This window comes from Zeus faber (genome assembly GCF_960531495.2).
Source record: "Zeus faber genome assembly, chromosome: 9".
NCBI lineage: Eukaryota > Metazoa > Chordata > Actinopteri > Zeiformes > Zeidae > Zeus > Zeus faber.
In genome coordinates this window covers 6,486,254-6,511,993 of record NC_137197.1, presented here as the reverse complement: position 1 = coordinate 6,511,993, position 25,740 = coordinate 6,486,254, and the positions used below count along the sequence as shown (strand labels likewise).

Genomic DNA, 25,740 nt, shown 5'->3' with positions numbered 1-25,740 from the left:
ACCTGCATGTGAGCCATACTTGAAGTGTTTTTGAGTTTGCAGTTCCTCGCAGCTCCGTTTTGGCCCCCCCCCCCCCCGTGTTTGTCCCGCACCACCTTGCAAGCGTTCATTTTAACTCTCCACCGTGCTGCGGCAGAGCTTCATTTCCAGAACCTACAGGTTTTGACGTTTCAGGTCTCAGGTCTTAAGTTATGTTTCACCTTTGTTTCAATATGAAGGGATTTTGAGATTGTTGTTCCACTGTTTTTAAAAAAAAAAAAAAAAAAAAAGAAAAGAAAAAAGGATTCCTGTTTATACTGATAACATGGATGTGCTGCTTTCTGTATTTATCTTATTTAAATAACTATAATCGCAGGTGAGGATATTGTTGCAGTGCTAATGCCTATAGGATGACATGGAACAGCAGTGTTTTTAGACGGAACTGTCTGGAGGCGAGATGTAGGGTTTACAGTTATTTATCCTCTTTTCAAGATTGTTATCAACTTCAGCAAGATGGTGACTTGTTTTTATGCATTTAGTAAGACTGTTGATTCATTATATTTATGCCGTGGAATCTCACACTGGTTAAAGCCTCGTCGGTTGCATGAGGATTTCAAGATTCTGTCTGTACTTTTACTTTTATTTTTATTTTTATTTTTTTTTAGTGAAGGGTGACAGAAATATGGTCAAATGTAAAGGAAAAAAAGGAAAACTCTTCCTCCTGAGACGGTCCCTCAAATATTTCTTTCTTACCATTGGCAGGTCCGAGTGCCCTGTCCTGTGTGTGGTAATACTTTTATATGTAGAGGTGTTTTTGAAGGTTTTTATTTCTTCACTTTTTTGTTATTTTACTCATTTGGGTTTCACTCTATTTTTATTTATTTTTTTTATTTTAGAGCCAACCTTTAACCGTTTGACAGTCATTACCGACAGAAGTATGGTAATGCTCAACTTGGGCTAAAAGGAATCACACATCTCCACTAGAACTCCTTTTATTTTTATTTTGGTCCTGTGAAATGGAAAGGCTTTGCTATTGCAGAAATAGCTTTTGTTCACGTCGTGGATGTAATGACCAAATTGTTCACTTGCAAGTCAAAAAAATACAGGCAGAGGGAACGCAGAACTTCCCTTCCAGACACTTTTTAGCACCAATTTACTGTGTGTGTGTGTGTGTGTGTGTGTGTGTGTGTGTGTGTGTGTGTGTGTGTGTGTGTGTGTGTGTGTGTGTGTGTGTGTGTGTGTGTGTGTGTGTGTGTGTGTGGCTAGCTCTTGACCAGGTAAACACTAGCCTTACTTTTTGTTGTTTCTACTACCTATAAAGAAACCGTAAATGTTTAATGCAGGTTATATTGTGCTCGGTGACTCTGGCACCTACTTTGGCTCCACTTTCTTCCCTTTGTATTTAATTTCCATGTAGGTCCAATGGAGTCTTGAGTACACATTGTCGTTCTTTCTCCTAGAGCCTTTAAAAGTTTGTTATATTGAATAATAGTTGTCCACAGTTGAGCCCTCACCTAAAATGACTTTTTTTCCACAGCATTTCTTTTTAATAGAAAGTAGTCTTAGATTTTGTTTCAGCATTTATTGATTAGACGCTGCTGTTTAATTTTCATGCCAGAACATAAGGAAATACCCTTTCAGTTAAAAACGATATGATTTAAAAGGAAAAAAAGAAAAGACTTGGATAATATAGCCTGCATCAGGAATGGGAATCGGCTAATTTGGACAGAACTTTTTCTGACTATAGTCTGTTATAAGAGAAAGTATATTAAAGTGCTGTGGATAAATGCAACCTCTATCTGTCGGGGTGTTTAAAATATTAATAGTATTTAGCGACGTTTGTAGATTTGGGCTGTAGCAGTCATTTAAAGATCTCCCGGACTGTTGTTTCCTCAGTTGTCATACTTGATTAACACCCTTCTCCCAGAGTTGACTTGTTGTTTTGGACCACTGCACCTGAAGCCATAGTTTGTTTTCCATTTCCCAGACGCCACAAGCAACGCACAGCCGCCCCAAACAGCGGCTCAAACCGAGACGTGTACGCGCTTTAATCTGACGACCTCTGCCGTGACCTTCCTCACGTTTTGTTTTTTTTTGGGGGGGGGCTGGTGTGCTCTAGCCAGGTGAAAAGGAGAAGAAAAAAAACACATAATATGAATCCTTTTTGTCTTTTGGTTCCTCATGCTCGTCGGTGGTTCCGTTTCCTGGCTCTCGTCTCTGATGTGCCTGCCCCTCGAAGCTGCTGTTGAATTTAATCCTAACACACTAGTCTGACGTGTCCGTGTGTCCGTGAGAATACTAACGCTGTGTGAGCTCTTACAATAGAATTATTTCTGCTTCTACTGTTGGGTCGGCGCCGGGGGGGGGGGGGGGGGGGGGGATTTCCCGTCGGCCGAATCCTGGTGAATCTTGGCTGCAGCTGTTAAATCGACCTGCTCTTATCAGCTACTTTGGTGGAGTAAAAGCCATCGTACGAAGGTTGTTTTTTTTGTGGTTTGTTTTTGTTATCTTCAAATTCAAATCAGCTGGTGAAATGTCAGCATGGAAGGTTTCCTTCTCAGATTCCCGTCACTGTGGCCTGTAGATTTACAACAGAAAAATAAATAAATACAACAAAAAAAAAAAACAACCTCCTTTTCAGGCCCTTGCAGGTGTCCTGGCTTCCACACCGGTGCGAGGACCCTTGTCGTCATTGACCCAAAGTCGCTGCGGCGAAGAGGCCGAAACATTGACCTTGAACGACCTTTTCTGTCCCTTTTTTTTTTTTTTTTTTTTAACTGCCGTGTTTTAGCCCAATTAAGTCAGGTTCTACAGTTTCATATGAAGTGCCTCCACAGGGCTGAGCATGGGGGGGGGGGCAACATGTGGAAGGGTGCCTGCGCGTGTGATTGTTAATCTGCAGCGAGAGCGTCGAGCTTAGGTACTTGCACACAGGCGTGCGCGCTCCCAAAAAGGTGCACGGAGATTAATAACTGTCGGGGGACCAAGCTACTTATTCTAACTACTGATACTGTGTCATGGACCCAGGTCCTCAAGCGTGCCACAACTTCTAGACACTGTCGGGACGTGTGTTGTGTAGGACTGTTTGCTGCTGACTCACTGACCAAAGTGACCCAAGTGTCCCTCCTGAAACCCCCACCCCGCCCCGCCCCCCACCGGCCCAAACGCCTCAGAGTTCTTCTCAGGAGGTGACGGGCGGCTCTGAGCGGGGAGAAGCTGGACGGTCTTTGGTGAAAACTTTGAAAAATAAACTTGTGAAGATGCGACTAGAATTAAAAAAAAAAAAAAAAAAAAAAAAGGAGATCTAGAGAGTTGTTTTGTCTCCTCAACAGACCCCGTTTGGATCTCCCCAAAACTGTATCTGAAGCTTGCACTGTTTTTATTTCAAGTGTCTCACACAAAAAACATGGCATTTCAGTTGAATCAAATTTTGACTTGAAATATTTTCTTTAGATGATATGCGCTGTATGGATTGTTGATCCATATAATGCACTACGTACAACGCAGAGGAAGATCACACCCGTTTCTCCTTGATGACTCAGATGGCAATATTGACTGGGGTGAGTGCACACGACAGCTCTCTAGATCCACTATACTCCACAGAATGTTTGATCCGACATGTCTTCGACGCGGTGGAAGGGAGCTCTCTTTATCAACTTTGTAGAAATGTGATATTCAAGTTTTTTCCTATCCTTCAGGAACAAAATGTCTTGCACAAACATCCCCTAGCCAAAATAAAATTTGCAAATGCAAAGCCGGGTTGTCCCATGTCTTCTTTTGTCAGGTTGGAGGTTTATAAAAAAAAGTATATGTTACATAATCTGAATAACCTTTTTTTTTTTTCTTTATCACAATGTGAATGATGACCACTGGAGGGAACAGGAGTCTTTCAGTTTTCATTGATCAGCGCAGGTAACATAAGGCTAAATGTCATCTTGGGATTCCAAATATCAATGCATTATAGAGCACACGGTTTGAGGCCTTTTGGTTCGGGAAGATAGAAATGCACGAACTGATCGTTCCCAGCTGACAAAACAAAACAGCGAGCACTGTTTTACCACTTTCCTCAAGGTATAAATATTGTGCCTAAAGAAAGGTACAAGAATGGAATGAAAATAAACATTATACCAAAATAACATCAGGAGCCTTTGTGGCTGAAAATGTATTTTTAGTCTTAATACTCGATACCAAATAATAGTCACACCCACTACGTTGAACACCTTTATTATTTTTATTTTACTGTCCTATCTAAATAGGGCCAAATTAAATGAAAACACAGATTCCATGGATAAAAAAAATCACTTTTCCAAAAGGTTCCGCCTCACAATAAAAAGATGCAGTTTGATGTTGTACACCTCCAAAAGTATTGAACTCTCACTTCATTTAATTTCTAAGTAAATTAATAAATGGAACATTGAAAGTTCAAAGACCATACCAACCTATTCAAGATAGATCTAACGATTCAACAAAAACCTGACAACCGTTGACATTAAAAGGTACATTTTTAGAAGCCGGTGCGTTTAAGGACCTTCGAGATTTAGGACCACAAGAGACTTAATTTAACACGGTCAGAAGTCTTGAGTTTTTTGGGGGTTTTTTTCCATGTTGAAACATAATCAATGAAAGCAACGTGTTTATGAAAGAAAACCAGGCCGACAGTTTCTGTCCTAATGTCGAAAATTAGATCTATAAAACAACGTGTTCGATCGCGTTGATTATCGTCAGGATATTGATCAAAACCATAGATTCTCTCACGGTTTCCCTCACAGAGGTAGAGTGTCGTGCAGTGAGACCTCGCCGTCACCGCCGCACGCCCTGAAAACTCAGAACAAATGGCAAGTGCCGAGGCCGCGGAAGAGAAGAGGAGAACACAAACACAGATTCCGGAAAAGCGCTAAGAGGTGGGGTTTGATCATTCTCTGGCTGGAAAAGACGGCGTGCATGATAAATAAATAGAAGAATCGGAGCGACTTCATTCCGCCAGCTTCACGGCGAGCATCGACGCGTGTCTCGACGATCGGCGTTCCCCCTTCCAAAAAAAAATAAAAATAAATAGCTCCACAGCCGCTGCCCAAAGGAAAAGGGGGGAACGAAGACCCCTTCTCCCCGGGTCCCGGGGGGAGCGGGAGGGAGGACGGGCGGCGGAGAGAGAGAGAGAGAGAGAGAGAGAGAGATGAGAGAGAGAGAGAGAGAGAGAGAGAGAGAGAGAGAGAGAGAGACAGAGAGAGACAGAGAGAGACAGAGAGAGAGAGAGAGAGAGAGAGAGTGAGCGGGGTCAGAGAACGCTGGTGTCATTCAGCTGCGGCCGCCGGGCGCGGATCCTCTCCAGGAGCGGGCTCAGCCTCCACGGGCCCCCTGGAGGAAGATGGATTGGGGGGACATGGGGACATGGGGTCATGGGGTCATGGGGGTCGGTTTTTTAAATCTTTTGTTTATTTATTTTTTTGTTTTTAAGCACCAGTCACGCTTTCCTCGTCCCGGGGCCGTACCTTGAAGCCGGGACGTCTCCTGCGTGGGCGCCTTGGAGGGGCTGCCCCCGGGGTCTTCCTCCTGCAGTATCCCCAAATCCGAGCGCCACTTCTTCCAGTTCATCTCCTCCACCCTGGGGGCAAAAGGGAGGCAGAGGAGACCCCGGCGTGTCGTCACACTTTTCACACTCTTCTTGATATCTTGGGATCGAGGCGTCGCATTGTTCAAAAGCCGCAAAGCAAACGAGCGGACAAAGCCTCGGGGATGTACTTGGTATTCATTTCATTTTCATTTCTTATTCCAGTGCAGAGTAAAAGTCGTTTAAATAGCGATTGTGCGCATGTGACACGTCGTCCCATCAGCAGCTCGGTGGTCACGCCGCCATGTTTTCTCATGTTTACTAATACAAATGTATAATAGTGAAGATTTTTAACTAGAACAAGATTATTACAAAGTATGTCGAGTTAATGCTCGACATATTTAATGTTAATGTTATATGCTCACCTCAGTTTTCTATATATATTTTTTAAATTGATCGTGCAAAATACTAACAAGGCACATTTCCCCGTATTATTCAACAAAAATCTTCTGACCAAACCACATTCAAGATAAAAATAAATAATAATAATAATAATAGAAATAAGGTAAAAAAATAAAAAATAAAATAAAAACTGGGCTACCTCAAGTTAACTTAAGCATTTTCAGCAAAGAAAACAAATTTCAGTGACTTACTCGATAGTTTTAGCTCATTCTTCCAATGGTTCAAACTGGGTTTCCGTCTGGAAGTTTCCACAATTATGGATTGAAAAACCTCCCCGATAACAGAAGAGAGTCGAGGATAAAGTCCAAATTCCTGTTTTCAACAAAAAACACCAAACTAGAGACTGTGCTCACCGCTCCGCATTTCGCCCCAGAAGGGCTGACGCGCACTGGAAGAAAACTCGTTCCAAACTTTCCACGGCTACGTCAAAATTAAGTTTTAATCTCAAGAATTTGTTCGTGGGGTAAATCTCTGTTGAAATGTCAAAGTTGCCCCCTTTGACCAGAGGACGAAGTCAAAATGAAACATATCTTATATGGATTTTCTTAACGTCCTCAGCTTCAAGTTCCCTGAGAACGGATCTTCCTGTTACCGGGTCAGGGCAACGTTCCTTGAAAAGAAGGTTTATGATAACCCTGTTGGTACATTCATTGTTATCATAATATGAATATCATGTTATTTTTATTCGTAATTGCCACATAAGTCAATTCCTTGGAATGCGAAGCCGTCTCGGCCCAGGAGGGACCTCGGAGAACCGGACGTCTTCTTTAGCCACTGGGCTCAGAGAAATCGTTACGGCCTTTATCGTTCTATCGCAGCTCCTCCCAGAGCACCGAAGCTGCACTTTCCCACACGGCTCCTCATTCTGTCGCGAACGTCCCCTTATCATCCGCAAAACAGGCCACGACCCGGACCCCCTTTGGACCCCCGTCCCTCTCTCTACACACATTTCCTGCTCTGCGATGAGGGTCTGTTGCCCCACACGCAGCAGCTATTCGGTTTGAAGTGATGCTCCTACATTAACTCCCGACAGGGAAGGACTTTTAAGCCGGTGAAGAGCTAGAGCCACAACCACAGCGAAGTACTAACACATCAATTCCACCAACTTAAAAAAAAAAAAAAAAAAAAAAAAAAATCCTAAAGAGCGTCTATTCTTAATGAAGGATTTTGGCCGTTTCAACTTCGAAGCACTGTCACGATTTCAAATTCCATCGCATTCCCCCTGTCTTCATGGTTTTTTGACCGTGTCATCCTCCCTTATGTAATGACGTTTGCTCCTCCATATGAATTTGAAATTGACAATATTTATTGATTGAATCATTCTCGCCGATATGGGTAAGGAGAAGGTCAGCCGGGGGAATGAGTCCGGGCCGACTATCCGTTTTGGGTCATCGAACTCTCCCAAAGACGGCGCTGTCTCTCCGCAGCCGCCTTGTCTCCGTTCCCCCTTCGCATTTTAACCCCCCAATGCCATTGTTTTGGATTGGACCACCATAAACAATAACGGTGCGCTGCCGCGCCCCTGACGCTCCAATTCCCACCTCCCCGTCTCAAATCTTGAACGACCTCCGTGAGCTCCAGGACTGCGAACTGTGAACTATGAGGGGACGCTCAACAGAATCAAATGCTTTTATAGAAATAAAATAAAAATAAAATAAAATAAATAAATAAAAACACTTTCTTGAATCCCGTGGCAATAATCAAGTAAATCTAATACGAGTCGTATGTTATTATGAATTGACATCCTTTCAAAAATCCTGATTGTGTCTCACGGATTACGTTCGAAATACCTCCCATCAGCCGAGCAGCCATGGCCCCGCAAAAAGTACTTTATAATCGGTATTGAGCAACGTGATTGGTCTTCAATATTGTTCTTTTATCTCTCCCAGATGTGGGATTTGGGCTGATTGAACCCTGTTCCACGGTTTACATTGGTTCCTTCTTACCTACCCACTCCCCCAAAGCTTTGGACAACTGAGTTCTTACATCTTCCCCAAAGAACTGATAAAAAAAACATTGTCCGTGAGCCCCCCCGCCCCTGGAGGCGCGTTTGAAGCCGTCTTCAAGACAACCGAATCCAACTCCTCAATTTTAACATCTGCCTCGCATAGAAACCTGAAATGAGTCCTCAATACACGGGAACATTTTTGATTTTATCAAAGAAGATATCAGCATCTATCACAGGGTAAATTGGGGAATACAAGTTAGACTAGAATGAGAAAAAAACATTTTCTATACTCCCAAAATCGTTGCTTTCTACCCCATTTATCATTACCCCATTTATTAATCATGGTGGATTTCCTCTGCTGTCTACTTTTTTCTAAACGGCTAAAATAAGAGTTCTTCTCACCCCTCTTCAATCCATTCAGCTCGTGATCTGATAAAGACACCCTGAGCTCTTTCAAGATGAAGACCATCTCACTTGACTTGTAACTCCAACAACCTATTTATTTTCCTGATAGTTGAGTTCAGATTTACTACAGGGTCGGCTTATTTCCCAGGGTGCATTACTTCCATATTCTCTTTTTTCCCCTGTTACGTTCCTTGCAAAAAGTTGTAATTACGCTGCGACTGCCCTAATCTCCCCGCTCGTCTGGTGTCATGTTCCAGTCTCCTCCGACTCGGATATAATCAGTAGGGCACAGAAGGTGTTTTTTTGTTTGTTTGTTTTTGTTTTGGCCGTCACAGAACAGGACCTTTCATTTTCAACCCCCCCCCGTCCGCCAGCAACCATCTCCATCAGCTCCATGGGTCATTATTTCTCCAGTGGTGGCCTCAGTCTCCTTCTTCCTCCTCTTCTGCTGCTGCCTCTTCTTCTTCCTGGTTTTTAACAGCGGTCCGCAACCAGCGCATCAGTCGCATTACCGCCGCCTTCTGCGTCGGAGTGTGGACGAGAGCTTAGGCCCCGCCGACTAATCCTGTCAGCCTAACGAGCCCAAGGGGAAGTCTACTGCTCGACCCGCTCGGCAGGTTCGTTGGAGCTTCAGCGCTGACGTCTTGAACTCCGGTCTTCCTCACTCCGTGATCCGTCTTTACTGATCATACTCGGTGCAATAGTCTCCGGCGCTGACGGTGCTTCCCTATTAAAACTGGGTGTGCTGTTTCAGTTAGAACGACTTGTAGCCTTATTCTGTTACGGACGACCTCTTCTTTCCTTGACCTACCTGGGTTTGTTGTTGTTGTTGTTGTTTTTGTTGTTGTTGTTTTTGTTTGTCGTGTAGAAATCGACACCTTGCCGCTCGCCTGAGTCAACGGTACGTTTGCTTTTCCCCCGACCGAACATGACATCAGGACCAAGTAGACGCACAAAACTAGTATTCCACTTTCAGGTTCCCCCGGCCCCCGGTGGTGAAAATATTAACGACGTGAGAACTTCCCCAGGTGACCAGATGCCCGCGTCTCCCCTACGTGTATATGTACAGCTCTGGGGAAAAAAAATGAAGAGGCCACTACAATTTTTTCTATAATCGGCCTCTCTACGCGTACGGCAGCCATTCCATTCCAGTGTCTGTTGAATTCCAACACAGGCACACCTCAGCCTACTTAGCGAGGTACTGGTTAGGTGATCACCTCAACCCCATCTTCTCTAAGAAGGAAAAGTATAAAAACCACTGCTGTGGTCACCACTATCCTTCGGCAATAGGACCAGCTGGACGTCGAAAGCAGTACCTCAAAAGTAATTGTAATCAAAAAAAACAACTATTGACCGTGTCAAAAGAGTTGAAAATAAAAGTTTTGAGTGAGGAAAATAAGGGTTAAATTCTGGCTTTACTGCCAGAGGGATACAGTGAGCGTCGGGTTGCTTCCGCCCATAACATTTCAAAGACGGCGCTTCATACGGACAAGGTCAAGCGGCGGACGTTGGGGACAACAATGCTACAGAACGGCGGAGGGCGAAAAAAAACAAGTCCCCGCTGACCGCTGGCCGCCAACTCACTCGCATGTCGCTCAACACCCGTAGGACGACATCAAGTAACCTATGAAAACAATGGCAAACGGCAGCTGGGCTGAAGTGAGCGGCGAGGGAGGTTTGAAACAGGCTCCTAGGGGGCGGGGCTGAAGTTGTGCAGGCGACTGGCGTAAGCTCATCGTCTCCGATCAATCCAGTTTTCGGCTTTGCCCAACACCTGGTCCTCTCATGGTTAGACGGAGACCCGGAGAGGCCTACAAGCCAAAGCGTCTCTCAATTTGGTGGAGGATCGGCGATGATCTGGGAGTGGTTCAGCGAGGCTGGAACGAGGCAGATTCGTCTTTGCGCGAACGCATGAATCAAGCCATGTCCCAGGCTGTCCTGGAGCGACGCCCGCTTCCTTCCGCTGCGACAGTGTTCCCCAACCCTGAGGGCTGTTGGTTTTTCCCAGCAGGACACTGCGCCGCGCCACACGGCCAGGTCAATCGAGGTGCGGGTGGAGGACCGCCAGATCAAGACCCTGTCACGGCCAGCCCAACTTCCAGACCCGAACCCCGTTGAAAAGCTCTGGAATGTGATCTCGAGGAAGATGGATGGTCACAAGCCGTCCAACAAAGCCGAGCTGCTTGAATTTCTGGGCCGGGAGTGGCATAAAGCCGCCCGACGGCGATGTGAAAGACTGGTGGAGGGCGAGCCAAGACACATGGAAGCTGTGGGGTTGGAAGGGTTATTCTACCAAATCTTAATTTCTGAACTATTTCTTTGTTAAAACATTAGTATTGTGTTGTTTGAAAATGAATATCAACTTCCTTTCTGTGCACTATTCGAGGTCTGGAAACACGGCTTCTCTTTTGTTATTTTTACTAGTTTTACTAGTTTACTGCAAATAAATGCTCTAAATGACAATATCTTTATTTGGAATTTGGAAGAAATGTTGTCAGGAGTTTAAAGAATAAAACAAAAATCTTCATTTCACTCAAACACATACCTATGTCAAGTAAAACCAGAGAAACTGAATTTTTTGCAGTGGTCTCTTCATTTTTCCTGGAAAAAAACAATAACCTGTGACCGGCTCATTGCCTCCTGACGACGTGGGCCTCACCTGAGGAATCTTCGGCAGCCCTGCCCGCCGCTGAAACACGCCGTCTCCATCACACCGCAGCGCAGCTTGTCGCGTAGCGTCCGGGGCAGAGCGCGCTCCAGGTCCAGGATGGTGAGCGCCCTCTGTGGGCGACGACAGGGAGGAGCGGCGTGCTGAGTTTGCAGATTGCAACACACTGAGTACCCACACTCCCTCCCCCGCCGCCTGGGACGAGCCGCGCTGGCTACAAGCCGCGCTGGCGAAGCAGCGCTAGAAGGCTCTGAATCGAGGCGCTTAGTCTGAAGAGCGGGCGGACCGAGGAGGTTTTAGGGAGAGGGGCGGGGGGGAAGGAGAGCCGGTGTTGGCTTTGTCCGTTCTGGGCTACCGTAGGAACATGACGGCGCAACATGGCGGCCTCCGTTGAAGGGGTCCCCGCTCCCTGTGTAGATATAAACGGCTCGTTCTAAGGTAACGAAAACACTTGAAAATATTTCCGCCGTGTCTGTTCTGCGAGATGCCACTGAATTCAACACACTGGTACTAAATTTGTAAAATGTAATTATTTGCATTTCTCTTGTTGTTGTTTTTTTTGTGCAGCTTCGCTTTTATGAGCCATTTCATTTCAGTTTTTTCCCTCTCACTCCCTGGTGTAATTAGACAATTCTGGAGTCAGTGCTCTACATTTTTTGACAAATAACAGATGATAGCAAAATAAAAAACAAGCCCATTGAGCCATCTGGAAAAGTTCTCCACCTCCATAGAATGTTTTTGTCTGGTTGCTGCACTCACTTTTTCTCAAAATCATTGGTTTGACATTTGCATTTCTATGGCCACGAAAGGCCTCAGACTTTAAATTGTTTGAAATTAACACTGCTGTAATATTTCATTTAAAAAAATGGGATAAATGACTGTAAATATTACTGTTATATTACTGTTACCGGGTATATTCAATTTCTGGTATAAATATGTTCAATCCAGAGCCTTTTTTCTACCTATTTCTACCTTTCAACCTTCATTTTATTATTTCTGAGCGTATGTTGTATAGTGAGAAGGGGATTTGGATCCGCTGTGCTGGACACTGCAGCGGTGATCGCAAGAAAACACAAGAAAACAATGTAAACGCACAGTGTGTACATGGCACTGCCCTGGGATCGGCTGCCAACCCGAATATGTTAAGCGGCGACCTGGGCCGACCCGAGCCGAGCTCAGCAGGGGGTGAGTAGTCTCGTGAAAGTGAAAGTGCCACTTTGACATTTCTACTCAAGTAAAAGAACATAGCGCTTGCTCTTAAATGTGCTTCAAGGTATTAAACGTAAAAGCACCTGTCATGCCCAGAGTCTATAACACTTCATAAAGGGCTGCTGTAGCTTTTATTCTGCAGATGATACTCATAGAGATCCTGATTATAATTTACAATAAAATAGTGTAGATGGCGTCATAGCGAGTCATGTGCGACCTAATGAATATGAATCATCATAATGTATAAGGAGGTGATGAATTTTTGCTGGTCGGTTTTGTTAGATCCGGTCTCTGGAATTTTGAAATTGAAAATCGAAATAGTGGCGTGAAAGTAGCGGCGCAAAAGTCAAGTCTCCGAAACCGAATACATACTTAAATAAGTAGATGCTTGAGAAATGTACTCCAGCGCAGTGAAGAACAACTTGTACTTTGTTTACGTTTCCACCAACGGTGCGTCCTCTACAGCTGACCTCAATCATTAGATTTGGATGCAACTGGATTCGGTCATTCACACAAAGTTTCTCAAAGCACACAGCCTGACCTGAAGCTTCCAGATGTTCTCGCTCTCCCTGGAGATCCTCTCCACCGTGTCTCCCATCAGCGCGATCAGCATGTTGAGCAGCATGATGTAGGTGAGCACGATGTAGGAGATGAGCAGGATGTAGAACATCTCCATGTACTGCACCTGGTCGGTGAACTCCAGGTCTCCCATCCCGATGGTGAACTTGAACAGCTCCAGCGCCGTGAAGCGGAGGTTGTTGTAGGTCGGCTTGCGGCACTCAAACGCTCGCAAGCCGACCCGCCGGGGGGCCGCCGGGGTGCCGTCCTGCTCGGGGGGGGACTCCTCGATGAGCGCGACGATGGCTGCCGAGAGGAACAAACGGCCATGAGAACGTGCGTTTCAGAATACGCCGGACGTTTGACCTGGGTCTTTTGGGAACGTTGCGTCCTTCAGTGCAGGTCCAGCAGTCTAACGAGCTGCCCGGTTGGTTGCCTGGCACTGGTCCCTGTCGGATGCCGTGTTGTTCCCTGGACAACCTGTGGCCTCCACCTCTACTCTTCCCTCTCTACCTCTGTGGTTCCCGAATCTCCAATTCAATGTACCAATCAGCTCCAGGACGGACAGGACAAAGGGCCTTCGCTGGGTCCATAATGGCAAATCAGTGTTTACCATGCCCCAAACCGTGGTATATGAAAAATACCCAGTTTTACATACTTCATCTTGTGGGATGTCGTAGCATGAAAACACTGCCAGGTCAAGTGTATCCCACAATGCATTGTGAGAGACGGAGCAGTTGTGGACAAGCAGGATGTGGTGAAGATGACGGGAATGAGATTAGGGTTGTGGGTTGTTCTGGTGGAGTGTAGGGAGCCAGAGGCGGTGAAACATGTCATGTGACAATGGCCAGTAATTGCACAGGGAAGGGAAATATATTATTTCGAGATATGACTCATATTGGCGTCAAAAGATAATACTGTGAAGTCCCACAGCCAAGCTGCTAGAATGCTGGATTGTTTCATGCACGGTTTGAACATTGTCACGTAAACAAATTCTGTATTTTTCCCCATCAACTACTTTTCACAGTACTCTCTGTTTTCCTAAACGACTTTGGTTGGAAATGAGGGGTTTAAGAGTACAAAAAAGAAAAAAGAGTCAACTTACCGGCAGAAAATCCAAAAAGGAAGACGGCATAGACGCAGAGAAAGCGGAGGATGTCGCCCATGATCATCTGCCAGAAAGACACGATGTCAACTTTAAAACAGATGGCTCCATCTTTGGAGCGTTATGTTAAATAAAAAGTGAATCCTTACTCTCTGCATCGTGACGTTGTACATGCCCATGTGGCTGGAGCCTCTGGAGTAGTAGAGGATGTTGATCCAGGCCAGAGCCAGAGACAGAACCAGGGGCCCTACATACTCCCGCCTCCCGAACGCATACAGAGCGACACACAACAGGAGCAAGATGGCCTGCAGGAAACTACAGGGGACACGGGGAGATGAAGCACTATCTGCCCATTATCATGTACTGCATGGACCACGTGCAGTACGTGGAGGTGCTCTACATGGAGGTGCTCTACATGGAGGTGCTCTACGTGGAGGTGCTCTACGTGGAGCTGCTCTACGTGGAGCTGCTCTACGTGGAGCTGCTCTACGTGGAGATGCTCTACGTGGAGATGCTCTATGTGGAGGTGCTCTATGTGGAGGTGCTCTACGTGGAGGTGCTTTACATGGCGCTCGTCTCCTACATCGTGCTATTGTTTTTGCTCTGATTTTTCGGGCTAAAAGTATGTGGAACGCGACAACGGCTGTACGCCCAGACACGGTGGAGGTCTCATTAGAACCGGGACGTTCCAGACGTCTCGTCGCTGATTGACAGAAGAGGAACATTCAGTGACGTAAGTGCACCTCCAACGACTAAACTGGACCGCGTGTATTGCTGCCTGCAGCTATATTCATTATTATTTTGGTTACTCACAATAGAATTTCATTGAATCCATCCAGGTGCAGCGATTTGACACGTGGAGGTTTTCTCTTGAAGTCGATTATCTGTGGGTCGTATGGAGGAAGGGAAACACGGCAACATGTGAAGTCAGTGCTGGCTCTTCATCTTGCGCTCACTGAACCCGTCCTGCGTCTTCTCACCGCTTTGCAGAAGAAGTACACTGCTCCCAGGACGCTGAATAGCTCCCCGGCACAGCGCAGGTAGTCCACCGGGTTGTTCTCCACGGGAAACGGCGGCTGAAAGTACGAAACACAGCTATTGGGCGTGACGCCCCCTGGGGGGGTTTCCCTGGAGACGGAAGGATGGATGGATTCGGTGTTACTCACCTGGCCCTCCTTCCGGTAGAAGGCCACCGTGGTGAAGACGCCCAGGTAGAGCAGGTACGCCACGAAGTTCATCAGGAAGATCTTGGAGGCAAATCGCGTCCACTTCTCCGTCAGGAGGCTGCGCAGAGGCTCTATCTGCAGCATCTCCTGGCGATTCTGGAACAACGTGCCAAGGTCAATGTCCCATTTGGAAACATTTGATTATTATATAAAAGTTAAGATAGTGCTTCACTAATCTTCTGGGGGGGGGGGGGGGGGGGTTCGGGAATATAAAGCGTCATAATTAGAAAATAAAACTGGTTTGACTTCCAACTCAGGTGGTTCGAGTGTATCTTCACATTTACAGGTGTTTTGACACCTAAACACCTGTTTGATGAAACCTAAACTATGAAAAGAAGAAATAAATATAAGAAAAAAATATATATAGATATTTTCTTGCGTTTTTGAATATGTCAGTTAGTTTGGCACTTTCAAGCCATATGTAATTAGTTTTTTAGTTTTGTTCTTTTTTTTGTTTCGTTTTCTAAAGCTGCGTCAGACAGTCTCAACTCAGGTAGACTTTTGGAAAGTAGAAAGTTATGGAAAGTTATTCATAAGAATGGTACCCCTTGGAACCCCCCTCCCCGCCCCCCCCCTCGAAGCCCAGTTAAAAGTTAGAAATCGCAGATTTATCCGAACCGGAATCTCGCTGCCGAACACGATGATCTCCAGCACAGAGTTTTTGCCTTCGGTGTCGATGCAGGTCACGTCGTAGAGCGAGGAGTGGACGGGGCCGTAGACCCACTCGGTGAACTTCCGGGACAGGACTCTGGTCTCTTCCTCCGTGAACTCGCGCTGCACTATGTGTCTGAACAGCTGCACAGACAGTCGTTATTACCACAGAGTGGAAGAGGAGTAGAGGGAGGAAGTGTGGAAGAGGAGTAGGGGGAGGTAGAGTGGACGACGAGTAGGGGAGGTAGAGTGGAAGACGAGTAGGGGAGGTAGAGTGGAAGACGAGTAGGGGGAGGTAGAGTGGACGACGAGTAGGGGAGGTAGAGTGGAAGACGAGTAGGGGAGGTAGAGTGGAAGACGAGTAGGGGAGGTAGAGTGGAAGAGGAGTAGGGGAGGTAGAGTGGAAGAGGAGTAGGGGAGGTAGAGCCGAGGTAGAGTAGACTCCCTTGTCTGTGTCTTCCAGAGGAACGGCGGATATCACTCCTTCCCTGGGCAGTAAATCTCTTATTTTCCAGGTCAGCGGTTTGATGTTTGTCTGTGACATCACCCTGGATTCCCTCGTCAAATTGTCATTACGTCAACATATAAATAATCAACTTGTTGAAATTCTGACCAAAAACCTTTCTTTGAGTAAACGACACATTTTGATGACGACCTCAAACTGAGACTTTTATCTGCATATCCAGAAGGGGTGTGGAGTATTGGAGAATGAATATATATATATATATATGTGTGTGTGTGTGTGTGTGTGTGTGTGTGTGTGTGTGTGTGTGTGTGTGTGTGTGTGTGTGTGTGTGTGTGTGTGTGTGTGTGTGTGTGTGTGTGTGTGTGTGTGTGTGTGTGTGTGTGTGTGTGTGTGTATATATTATATATAGTATATATTAAACAAACAGGTCTAGTTAAGGATGTCAACACACCCCAATCTTGCCCATCTTGGCCGCCAGCTTCATGGGCGTCAGGCTCTGGTTGTTTTCGATCTCCTCCAGCTTGACCTCGCTTTTCTCGGCCAGTCGGTTCTGGCGGATGAGGATTTCGTCGTACATCTTTATGATGAATTCGGTGTTTTCCTCCGTGTTGTCCGCGATGACCACCAAGGCGTGTAGCACTGTGTTTCCCTGCGAGTCCCGGTCCGTCAGGTCGGCCTGGCGGTGCTGGTTCTCCATCAGGAAGCAGACCACGTCCAGCTGGTTGGTGCAGGCCGCCAGCGACAGGGGCAGCTCGCCTGGTGGAGACACAAGAGGCCAGGGTCTCCGAGAGCGTTTGATGGGGGCGCGGGGGACAAATCGGCTGATTTTGATACGACGGAGCGCGCACCGAAGTAGAAGCCTTGTCTGGAATGCAGCTGGAAGAACTTCCCACTGGCTTTGGCCTGGACGTCAGCTCCCTTCTGCACCAGAAGCTTCACTTGGTCGAAGCTTCGTCTCTCGATGGCGACGTGCAGCGGCGTCTGGCCTGTGGGACGTGACTTTGGCAATTTATTTTTCATAATTGATTAACTTTTAGACTCATCTCTGCCAGTGGTTCTAAATGTGGGGTTCAGGGCCCCCAGGGGTCCTTCAAGAGGTTCCAGGTGGGTCCCTAGCAAAATGTTTAAGTTCAAATTCACCATTATTATGTATACAAGAGTTAAATTTAGCCCCATTATGCAGTGTACAATAAGGTTTTGATCCCAGTTTCACTGTTCTCTCCCCAACTACATTATAGACGGGTTGGGAGTTTGGACTCAAATCATATATCACTGACCTATGCAATAACTTAACACCACAAAATCAAGGTAAAATGAGGTGAAAAGTTGCAAAATGATGGTAAATCCGACTTAAAATGGCTTTAAACTACTTAAAACTGCTTATTATTTAGAACATGTTTTCCTCGCAGTCTACCACATAACTTTTAATAAATGAAAACATTTTATATACAACATGGAACACATCCAAGCATTCACATGTTGGTGAAGCTGTAAAATATCTCATATTTAAAATTTGACATTTATAAGATTATTTAATTTTTAACATTACATTTAAAAAATTGTCAAATTTTTGGCTGTTTTGCACCTAATTCTATTGCCACAGCAAAGAAGTTGCTGTTGTGTTGTGTCCCTGTCAACAGCCTCGATGTGGCGATGGCTCTAAATGAAGTAACAGTCCTTACATTTTAACATTTAAGTTTGTTTTAAACTTAATTTACATTAAATATTGTTGTAAGAGGTGTTGTTTCTGTCAGTGTTTATGACTGAAATGTAACAGAAGTTTGACAAATATTAAAACAAGCATTCAGTCCAAGGTTGGCTTTTAATATGGTAATATTAATATCGGTGCACATATTTCTGCTCTTCATATTTGAGTTCTCTGTGCAGTTACATCTCAAATCACCAAGTTTCCCGTTTCCCTTCGGAGCGTCGGGTGATTTAGTCTCAACAAGTTTGATGCTGATGAGTCGTGTCGTCTTGATGTTGCCAAACTGGCTCCTCTCCTCTCCGATTTTTCAGTTGCACTTTCCCATCTGCACGCAGCTTCCTGGAGCCCAAAATGTGTCTGATGCGGTTTTTCGTTTTTTTTGTTGTTTTTTTTTCCGCTTCAGATCCTCTTTGGGATGTCAGAAGTCCATAACCTCATGGTTGTTTGAGGTTGGAGACCATTTTAGATAAATAATTTCTGCTTTGGGTGTCTCCGCCTACCTTTGTAGAACACGTCTTTGTACGCCGCGTTCACCAAATTCTCCAAATCTCCAGTTTTCTCTGCGATGTCCAGGAAGACTTCTATCGTGTCGTTCTTTCCGTCTTTCAGGTTCAGCAACGCTTTCAGGAGCGCCGTTTTTCCGTTCGTTTCTAAAAGTAAATGATCGTACGCACATTATATATAGTACATACTTTTATTTCTTATCACATTTGTAAAGAAAGGACGTGATGGGGAAAAGCGATGCCTCCTTTCTGAGCTGCCTGCTGGATGATTAGGATTATGGATTTTGGATTACTCATTTTTATTCTCCCAATTCCCTCCAAAAGTCAGTTCCTCTTCTGTTAATAAAGCAGCAGCTCTGCAGCCAGACGTGAAAGATTTGGTTTGACAGGGAAATGGGAGCGTCAACATTAGTCCCGTAATGTGAGAATGAAAAGTTCTGAAAATATCTTTCCAAAGGGTTAGTCGTCTCCAAGTGCATATGGTGGTATGCTGTAAATATTACATCTTACAATGTTTTCCTCACTTGGTAGTGGTTTTCAAATGTCAACTACAGCAGTGTATTCTTGAAACGTTACAACTCCTACATAATATTTTTTTCAATCAAACTTTGTCGACCATTTCCAAAGTGGGGGGCGGTTCAATTTAAGCTGTTTTCATTCAGCTCGTCCCACAAATGAAAACCACACGTGGTGGGAGAAGGGTGAGCTCGCTCAGTGAAATGGCGACTTGCCTGTGAGCTCTGGGCCGGTGAGCCGCTGGTCCATGGCTCGCAGGTGCTGGAGGAGGCCGCCGAGCAGAGCGGCGTTCCCTGACGACGCAGCTTTCCAGACCCGGTCTCTGCTGAACGTTCCGTCCGGGGCCGCGTCCACGGTGGCGTAGTTGTCGCTGCAAACGGAACATCCATGCACATAAACACGTATATACACACACGTACAACATACGCACTTCAGCTGGACAACGTGTGTGTTTCCATAAAATTCCCAGTCTGGAAATGGCGACCGTGAAGCGATGAGAGGCAATAGACCAGCTTAGTATCATTTTTAGAATAGAATTTGGAATATAGAGAATACAGGGAATATAGATGCAGAACATGAGGAAAGTTTTGATGTCTGGCTCTGCCATTGTAACAAACCCATTAAGAACATTAGAAAGCAATATATAATATTGTAATTCATATTTTGTACAATTTCCTGAGACACACGAGTTATGCTTCCAGGACAGATCACCCAAAGGCCAGAGGTGCCCGGTGTTTTGCTTGGGTTACAGGTTGTATTATACGATTAGGGATACATTATATAGAGTGAACCGTGACGCTCAGTCAGGAGAAGAGGTTACCCAGTTGTTAGTCCCTGAAAGCCGTCGGGATTTAGTCCTCCAGGCGGCTCATTAAAACCGGATGGCCGGTCTCTTAGGACATGAGAAAACACTCGAGCGGATAATGGCCTGTTTCTATTGGCCGGGTATGTGGGCAGACGTGCGGCGGCACTGTGCTGTTGGTCCCGCGTGTCAGCTGGTGAATCCACCGGCTATTCCCAGAGCGGCATTGAGGCCCCTCCCCTTAGTCGAGACTCCGTTCGAGAGGATCGCTGTGGATCTCATCGGGCCATTAGACCGTAGTGATCGGGGCTATCAATTTGTGTTAGTCCTAGTGGACTACAAAATCCGATACCCAGAAGCAGTGCCGCTGCGTAGTATTATGGCCAAAAATATAGCACAGGCTCTGTTTCAGGTCATCTCCCGGGTCGGGATTCCGAAGGAAATCCCGACCAACCAGGGCACTTTGATTATGTCACGCACACTGCGCACACTGTATGGGTTACTGGGCGTGCGCTCAATTCAGACCAGCGTTTACCACCCGCAGACGGACGGCCTGGTTGAGCGCTTCAACAGAATGTTGAAAAACATGATCCGGCAGTTCGTCCACGATGACAGCCGAAATTGGGACACATGGCTGAACCCCCTGTTCGCGGTGCAGGAGATTCCCCAGTCCTTCATGGGGTTTTTTCCCCTTTGAGCTACTGTTTGGCAGGAGACATCGTGTGGTGATTGACCTGATTAAGGAAAACTGGCAGGAAGGTCCCAGCACCAGTAAAAACGAGGTCCAGTACGTCCTTGACCTGAGAGCAAAGCTACACGTGTTAGGGCAGGAAACACGGGAGAACTTGCGCCAGGCCCAGGAACGTCAGCGCCGTCTGTATGACAGGGGGGCTCGGTTAAGACAATTCAAAATTACTGGCGAAGTAGCGAGGGCCCTTCGTGGTCACACAACGCAAGGGGGAGGTAGATTATGACGTCGAACGCACAGAAATTTGGGGTCTGCCCAAATTTACCACCTAAACCTCCTGAAAGTATGGAGGGAAGGCATGCCCGTGGTACTGGCCACATTGACCATTGAGGGGGACGAGTTGGGGCCAGAGGTTCCAAAGCTGGCAGATCGCACCGCGGCCCTTTTAAGTGACCATCTCTCTCCAGGCCAGAGCGTGGACGTTGCAGCGCTGCAGCGGGGCCTAGCCGACGTGTTCTCTCCCCTGCCCGGTCGCGCACCCCTCATACTCCACCATGTGGAGACGACACCGTGGTTGAAGGCGCGCTCCCGGCCTTATCGCCTGCCCAAAAACAATCCGACCGCAGGTGGATAAGACCACCGCGGTGGCGAACACGCAGAGGCCCAAGACTAAGGAGGTAAAGCAGTTTTTGGGGTTGATTTGTCCGATCCTAAACTCAGGAAATAATAAATGGTTTGTTGGCCCCTCAGTGAGGATCGGCGTGCTTGCGGGACATGTTGGACTGGGCGAGACGAGCCTCATACGCAAGCCGCCGGACACGTCACGGCGGGGCGCACTTAAGCGCATAGCACAGACTATATTGATATTGGCCTGCGAGCCGTTGAGTTATGATTTTGGCCCACGAGCTCCCATTTTGTTTAAAACTGAAAATAAATACATGCCAACCGGCACCGTTTCGCCTTCGCCTGCCTCCTCTTCCTTATCCCTGGCCCTGCACCAGAACGCACCTCCACGATATTCAAGCAATTGTTTTATTTCCTGGAAATAATCCAGGAACAATAATAATTATTGCGCAGTTCTGAGCCTGCAGACATGCACAGGCATTGTGTGTGGATGCCTGCACACGTGTCAGACAACACGTCTGCAGCAAGTGATGTCGATGCTCGTCTGTGTGAAAAATGTTTACTGGAATTTGTTTTTACATCAACAAAGAAATAGAAAAGCAGGGGTTCCCTGGAGACACCTTCTTTGTCACCAATCTGCCCGTTAGGTTAGGGTTAGGGTGAGGTCTCTCTTTCCTCTGCAAGCTCAGACTTGTTTACCCCGAGCCAACCCTGGGTAACCTGACACCCCACACAGCGGTAAACACTCATTTATTTTGTACCATTGCTGGGGAAGATAAGATAAGATCTTACTTTATTTATCCTGAGGGAAAGTACAAATACACAAAATAGACATTATAAGAGTTAAAAAGAATCAGTAAGTTGCAATAACCATATATACAGCCAGAAATGTCACGGGATAGCGGTAGGCATCACAAATATAAATGTAAACTAGTTGACAGGCGAGGATCACAGAGATGTACAGTATCTACAATATCAATCTGAAGTACAGGTGATAGTGGATGGTGAGATTCAAATGTCACGTCCCTGTTATTGACATTAGACTCATGGCGTCATGGGGTTTGTCTTTGTGTCCTTGCTTCCGTGTTACTTAAAACACAGAGAGCAAGAGAGAGAGAGAGAGAGAGAGAGAGAAAGAGCGGGAGAGGTGTCGGCAGCTCGGTGACATACCTGGCGGAGACCTGCACCACGGTGTCCATAGGGATGGGGCTTTTCGCCGGTCGCTCCTTCCAGACCAGCCAGTTCAGACCGTCCACCTCCGTGTCATTCAGCTCCACGTCTCCAGCGGCTCCATCTTCGGGGGTGTCTCCGCCCGGCCCCGACGTGCTCATCGTCCCCCCGGAGGTCAGAGGTAAATTACAGATTGAAACTAAAACTGCCCCCGTACATTGGATATTAATGGCGCGCGAACACCCACCCACACACACAAACACACACAAATACACACTCTCCTGTGGTGAGGGTGAGACTTGTTGTCTGTGCAGGTAGAGGTGAAGGTGTGTCGTGACGTGGTTCATGTTGCCGTGGCAATGCCACGCCCTCTCCCTGAGGCAGAGCCTTTGTCGACTAGAGAGCTGGAGGAATCCACCCCATGAATTTTGAAGCTTTTACGTGTCTTAAAAAAGGCGGCTGCTGCACATTATACGTCATCACGCAGAAAGTCAAAGTCAACACAAAAAGTCATCAACTCATTAGTCCGCCTTCACAGCCTCTAGTTGTGTTTATCACTCACGCTCTTGCAAACTATTCCAACTAAACTCCACCGGTTTTGTAGAGGAGGTCAGTGCGCAATATCAAATTCCAAGTTAGAAGCCTGGTGGTGCTGACGTGGAAGTCATGCCACCGTGTTGTAGTTCCTTTAAAACCTAACGTTAGATTTTTCCTTCTGTCAATTGCATTTACGCTTCAAAAATGATAAAAGTTATGTTCATTTGTGAGGATTATTTTGCTGAACCAAACATGTAAGTAACATAAACTCTACAATATTATCGCAATAATCCAGAATCCGATGGAAAAATCCCATTGGCTCCTGTTGAGGGAACCAGAGCGATGCCGGACTTCCCAGGTTGACCGACAACAATACCCCCTCCCTGCAGCGCTCTTTAACAGGTTCCTCTCTCATAACATTTGTTTTGTGTCTCACTATGGGGACGCCTCTAAGTCAAACATGAAAATGAAGGCATTTCTCCTGGCAATGGAAAAGGCGTCAATCGCCTATTTTTAAAAATAGGCGAAAATGTTATTAAAAAAATACAGCTCAACCTCCCCTTCTTGCAGCGGACCTGGGAATGTGAGAATATGTAAAGTCAGGGGAACGGTCTGCCCCTGGTGGCAGCCGAGTCTCAGTAATCATTTAAAAAAAAGTCAAAATGATCGAAAACAATTAAATCATTAATGATAAAAGAGTTATTACTGAGAGGTCGCACATTGAGGAGGCCACCATTGTTTGGGGTGTAGAGGAGACGGGCCCACAGCACACAGGACGTAAACCGCACATATCTGCTCCCCAGTGTTGAAACCTGAGAACCGTAGAACCCTCAGTAGAAAAGCGGCTGCGGGTCCGTTGTTGAGGAAAAAGCGGAAGGACGATGGACGGGGAACAGGGACACATTATGGTCTGGGCGTAACGACAACGGAAACGTCACCCCTGGAGGTGTAGGAGGCAAGCTGTCCACCATATAGAGCCACTGCCGGATTATTTAGTTTTGTATTTGTTCGGCGTAACAGATGAAATCAGTAGAAGTCTCCGTGGACTATGATGTTCGGGGATGACATTGTGATCTGTAGCGAGAGCAGGGAGCAGGTCGAGGAGAGCCTGGAGAGGTGGAGGCATGAGTTAGAGAGAAGAGGAATGAAAGTCAGCAGGAGTAAGACAGAATACATGTGCCTGAATGGGAGGGAGGGCGGCGAAAGGCTGAGAATGCAAGGAGTGGAGGTGGAGATGGCGGATGTGTTCAAGTACTTGGGGTCGACCATCCAAAGCAGCGGACAGTGCGGGAGAGAGGTGAAGAAGAGAGTACAGGCAGGGTGGAGTGGGTGGAGGAGAGTGTCCGGGGTGATCTGTGACAGAAGGGTTCCAGCAAGAGTGAAGGGGAAGGTGTACAGGACGGTAGTGAGAGCGGCCATGTTGCATGGTTCAGGGGCGGTGGCCCTGACTAAAAGGCAGGCGGCTGAACTGGAGGTGGCGGAGTTGAGGATGTTGAGATTGTCAGTGGGAGCGACAAGGATGGACAGGATTAAGAATGAGTGCATCAGAGGGACATAGTTTTAAATGTTTTTGGAGCAGGGAGATGGAACAGGGGCTCGCTCCGTCCACTCCACGCATCCGCCTGGTATTCTAGAAGCCGCAGGACCGGTGCACCCCTGAACACGTGGAAAGAAGGTGAAAAACTTCTGGTGCTTCATTCATTAACTGAAGTATATTTTAGATGCATAATATTTCAACTTTGTGCCGCCCGCTTTTCCCGGCTGCATCCGTGCAGCGAGTTACGAACGCGGCTTTGGCTTCATCTGGTGGACACTCAACCAAACTTCACATTTTCAAGTTTATTTACAATTTTCCCCAGAAGGTCTCCTACTACATTTTGCTTGTCATATATTAAATACCTCTTAATATATGATAAATAAATCGATTTCCGCTCCCTCCAAACCCGTCCTATTTATATGAGGCGTCACACATGTGTACACATTGAAGTGCGTTTGTTTTCCTTTTATCGCGGGCAAACATTTATTTTTAAAAGTGCGTAAGGTTTGAGGATTGCATCCAATGGAACACCCGTCCCCTCCCAAGCGTGGAGGTGAACCTACGGTGGCGGCCCCCCTCTAAGGCCAGTGTTCGGTGTGTCCTTTGTGGGCTACTGTAGAAACATGGCAGCGCAACATGGCGGCCCCTGTGGAAGAGGACCCACTCCCTGTGTAGGTATAAACGGCTCATTCCAATGTAACCAAAACACGATTCTTATTTTCATGGGATCATATAAAGATAAAAGACATACTTGTTAATATTATATTCCATTCCATTTCTGTGAAGTCTGTTCTACTAGATGACACTTAATCTTACAAACCAGTCCTTTATAACAGTAAAAGAGATCCGGGTATTAATTATGATAATTCAAATCTATTTGCAATGTGTTTAAAATAAACTCTTAAAAGTTTCTCTAAGTTATCTGCACTCAATATTAAGTTGTAGCTCACTGGGCCAAACACAGAGCGGAGCGGGCAGGAGGCAGGAATTAAATGTTAAATAGGGTTCGTACCATCGTTTGCATACAGCTGTTGGTTCTATGGTGAACATGCTTGGACTGGGCCACACCTTCCAAGATGTCGCACCACTGAAAACTTTTTTAGCGATAACGACAAATGAAGCGGAAAAGGACGATCTAAGTTCTCAGCGTTCTTACCCTGGGAGCAGAATAAAGAGAGAAATAACCTGCAAGGGAGATGGAAATGTTTCCTTTCTTATTGCTCCTTTCAGCTTCCACGCCAATGTTATTCCTCCACATTTTTTTTCTTGCCGTTAAACAAAAACACATTCAGAGAATAAAACGCTGGTCACGCTGCTGAAGGACATCTGCGCTGGCAGGGAGCGGTGAAGTATATGTTTATATCACATTTATTTTCCAAAATCAAAAAACAACCCAAAGTAACAAAGTAAAATGAGACACCACAATGCTC

At 46.2% G+C, this 25,740-nt stretch overlaps 1 protein-coding gene across 1 annotated transcript; it reads right to left on the bottom strand.

The window, feature by feature from the left end:
• Positions 1–5,254: 5,254 nt before the first annotated feature.
• LOC307235302 (transient receptor potential cation channel subfamily V member 1-like) lies at positions 5,255–22,397 on the bottom strand (the record flags this gene model as incomplete). Its single annotated transcript, XM_080007337.1, has 15 exons — positions 5,255–5,334; positions 5,469–5,581; positions 11,002–11,123; positions 12,761–13,083; positions 13,883–13,949; positions 14,032–14,197; positions 14,696–14,766; positions 14,863–14,958; positions 15,049–15,204; positions 15,727–15,903; positions 16,677–16,981; positions 17,074–17,211; positions 18,434–18,583; positions 19,168–19,322; positions 22,237–22,397. 15 exons carry the CDS (start codon positions 22,395–22,397, stop codon positions 5,255–5,257), a joined length of 2,280 nt encoding a protein of 759 aa, XP_079863463.1.
• Positions 22,398–25,740: the final 3,343 nt, after the last annotated feature.